General features: G+C 54.6%; 1 protein-coding gene across 1 annotated transcript in view; it reads right to left on the reverse strand.

Annotated features, from left to right (window-relative positions):
• PIK3R6 (phosphoinositide-3-kinase regulatory subunit 6) overlaps positions 1-3,753 on the reverse strand; it is a 34,814-nt gene that overhangs the window by 18,839 nt on the left and 12,222 nt on the right. The window contains exon 7 of the mRNA XM_007457831.1: positions 3,238-3,421. Coding sequence (XP_007457893.1) covers positions 3,238-3,421 — 184 coding nt within the window. The remainder of the gene's footprint in view (positions 1-3,237; positions 3,422-3,753) is intronic.

Below are 3,753 nucleotides of genomic sequence, written 5' to 3' on the forward strand. Positions count from 1 at the left end.
TGTGTCTGTGTGTGTGTGTGTGTGTGTGTGTGTGTGTGTGTGTGTGTGTGTGTGTGTATGTGTGGGAAATAATAAGCAAGATAAGTGAAATTTATAGTATGATAAAAAACAGTAAAGTGATGAAAAGAAAATAAAGCAGGGAAGGAGGATGTGCAACTTGGGGGAGGGGCTGAAGTTTTAGATAGTGTGACCAGAGGAGCCTCACTGAAAGGTGACTTTTGACTAAAAGCCTAAAGGAAGTGAAGGGTCGAGTCACGTGGATACCTGCCACGGGGCAGCCCCACCTGGACACCATCTCTAGCATCCAGAAAACAGAGCAGAGTGTCCGAGAGCCGGGTTGTCCCAGGCTCTGCCCTCCCGGTCTCGAGACCTTGTCAGATCCTGTGGACACGTGGGGAGACCAATCTACGCCCCCAACCTCCTACCTGGGCCTCGGACCAGGCCCTCAGCAGACAGGATGTGGGCTGGTGGCCAGATAAGGCCTACCCACTTCTCCCAGGCCCCACCGGCCCTCGAGCCAGCAGGTATGAGTGGGAACGGCATCCCTCAAGCAGAATTCCAGATAAGGAGGCTGGGGTCTCAGGGGGTGGGGAGCCCCAGGCCGGGCTGAGGTCTAGGAGCCCCAGCACCCAAAAGGGGAGGGGGGTGCCGGGGGGACCACTGAGGACCCCTTAACTCCAAGCTTCCGAGGGTCTCTAACTTCAGATCAGTGACGCATTCCCTGGGTCTCTCCTGGCTCTTCTTTGGTCCCTCCCCCGCCAATTCTCTTTTCACAAACATGGAGACTCAGAGCCCTGAGGTCCGCATAAAGCGAGGTGGCGGAGGGTGCATAAGATGTTGACTATGTTTAAAAAAATACAGCTTTCACTTTCAGCATTTCTTGCTTCTCCAGCGAAGTAATGCACACATCAGACCCATTAATTTCAGCCCTGAACCCCACCCCATTCTTGACCCAGCACGTCCCAATCCTACCCCATTCCTGATGCCCTCAAACCCAGCCCAGCCTCACTCCCAAGCCAACCCCTGAACTCCAGCCACATCCAACTCGGGGATGGAGTGAGGCTGGGGATCCTCTAATGCCTGCATCACTGAGAAACAAAAATCAATGCGCTTAATATGTTAGGGAACTTTTGACCAAAACCACCCACTTGGGCCAGGCACGATGATCACCGCTTGCCTGAGCTGTCTCACAACAGGCGGTCCCGAGAATTCAGGAGGGGCCAAAAGAGGAAGGAGATGACCAACCTCCCAGAATCCTTCGCACTGGAATCCACCTTGGCTGAGAGATATGCCGCCAGGAAGGACCCTGAGTCAGACTATGGACCAAGCAAGATGATTGGCCAGAGACAACCCGGAAACTAACCCCATCACCACAAAACCCGAGACTGCCAAGCCACGTGGCAGAGCAGCTCCCCCGGGTTCCCTTACCCTGCTGCTCTCCGCCCGGGCGCCCCTTCGCAATAAAGCCTCTTGCTTTGTCAGCACGTGTGTCTCCTCGGACAATTCACTTCCGAGTGTTAGACAAGAGCCCACTCTTGGGCCCTGGAAGCGGTCCCCCTTCCTGCAACACTTACATATTTGGCATTGTTGTGTCAAAACGGCGCCTTGACCATGGGCTGTTTGGTGAGCCAGAAACAATCTCCAGGGCCGCAGGTGGCCACACAGGGGCTGCCGGGTCAGCTGACAAACTCTGGTCAGGAAGGCAACTACCCTCCCTCCTTCCCGAGAGCCACGGCCAAGTGCAGGGAGAGGGGACAGTAGCCCACGTTAGGACAGACACATGAGACACATTAGGGGCCATAGGTGCCTGTGCTAAAACCAGCCTGGGGCTTAGGTGCGAGTCCAGGGGGGAGTGGCATTCCTCCAACACTCCCAAAGGAGTGGCATTCCTTTGGGGGCTGTGAGCCCCCAAAGGGGCTGTTGTGGAAGGAGGGATGTCCCGGATGGCGGCATGGGGGGAAGGGAGTCAAGAACCCTCAGTGAGTCCAAGCAGGTAGGCAACCACAAAGGAGTGGTGTGGATGGTCCTTTTAGAGAAAAGGAATGACAGAAAACAACCAAATGGTTTAAGAAGGAACCCAGCCGCACATAAAAGACAGCCATCAAAGGAAGAATCCAAGACCTAGGGCTCAGGGTGTGGAGAATTCCAGATGGAAACAAGAGAAGGAAGAACAACGGCTCCAGTGCATTTTGATGAGCAAAGCAGGGCCTGAGACTCGGGCTGGAAAAAGGACAGACACCCACTTCCTGGGGCAGGACAGGCAGGGGATCGTGGACCCCTCAAGGGCGCGCCCCGTTCTGGAGCCGGCCCCTCCTACGGCACCACAGCCCTGAGCGATCCTCGATCCTCCGACCCCCCCTTCCCGCAGGGCAGGCGCCTTTCCGCCTACTGTGCAGACTCCGACTGGCCGCACTGGCATCCTCCCCCACCCAAGAAATCCAGCACCTGGGGCCACCGCGGCCAGAGAATCTGCAACCTGCTGCAGTCTTGGCTGTGGACAGGGGTGAGGCTGAGTCAGAGAGAAAAGCTAGGAAATAGGCGGGCAAGCGTTGGAAACAAACTAAATGCCCGCAACAGGAGTAGGGGATAGTTAAAGAAATAACAGCACATTCACCAGCAGAAGCATGTGTTTTCCAAGGAAAAAATTTCCATATGGCATATTTCCAGTGGCAAGGAAAAATAGATATAATATTTATGCACATAGAGAGGCAGTATATAAACTGTATACAGAGTCTGTTGTTAAAAAGGAGTGGGGCTGCGGATGGGGCTGGAAGGCGATTGAACATAGGCTTGAAGTCAGATAGACCTGGGTTCAAATGCAGACACAGCCACTTCCTATCTGTGTCACCACAGGTGGGTTATCGGCTTCTCTGTGCCTCTGTTTTGGTAAGTACATCCGTTTCACAATGTTGTGGTGAGAGTTTTTTAAGGTGATACCTGTAAAGTGTTGAACACGCTGTCTGGAACACAGCAGACGTTCCATAAACAGTGGCTCTTGTGATGATCACTGTCGATATTATTCAGGAAACATACCAAATGTTAATTGCTAATGTGTGTGGGTAGAGGGGTGTGAGTGATTTTTATTTTCTTTCTTGGCTCTCCTGCATTGTTTTTCAAATTTTCCTTAGTGAATGTGTCTTTATTTTTGGTTTGGGGAAAAAGGTGATATGGAAGCAGGAGAAGGGGGAAGCCCAGGAGAGTGAGCGCTGGTATGAGGGGGCAGGGCAGTGGCCTTACCTGAAGCTTCCTTTGCAGCACACCTGCCTGGCAGGCCTCCCCCAGCGCCGCCTGCAGGGCGTGGGAGACCACGTGGCGCATGCAGGCCTCTGGTGTCTGCTGCCCCTGGGCCGCCTCAATCTCCAGCAGCAGGGCACTGCACACGGAGGGAGGCACCAGCTCAGGATCCACGAAGAGGAACACTCTGAGGGCAAAGGTGGGGGGACCGGGAGCTGACGACGAGGACCACGGGGAGAAGGGCCACCCTCAGAGCCTCACAGCACCCGCCACCCCCCACCCCCAAGTCATTTACTTCCTCCAGAAACAGGAGCCTCAAATTCAAAATTCTATTGGGGGACATCACTAGGGAGTGGTGGGGATTGCGGCAAAGAAGAGCAGGCACGGCCCTTCCAGGGGGGCAGCTGGTCCCTCTGGGTCCCTCTCATGTCTAGGTAAGTTCCAGCTGAAATGCCCCTCCCTCCCTCAGCGTCGTGGCCCGTTGACCCTATAGCCCTCTAGGAGGGACCCTAAATCCTT

The sequence above is a fragment of the Lipotes vexillifer genome, unplaced genomic scaffold (genome assembly GCF_000442215.2).
Source record: "Lipotes vexillifer unplaced genomic scaffold, Lipotes_vexillifer_v1.1 scaffold611, whole genome shotgun sequence".
Classification (NCBI taxonomy): Eukaryota; Metazoa; Chordata; class Mammalia; order Artiodactyla; family Lipotidae; genus Lipotes; species Lipotes vexillifer.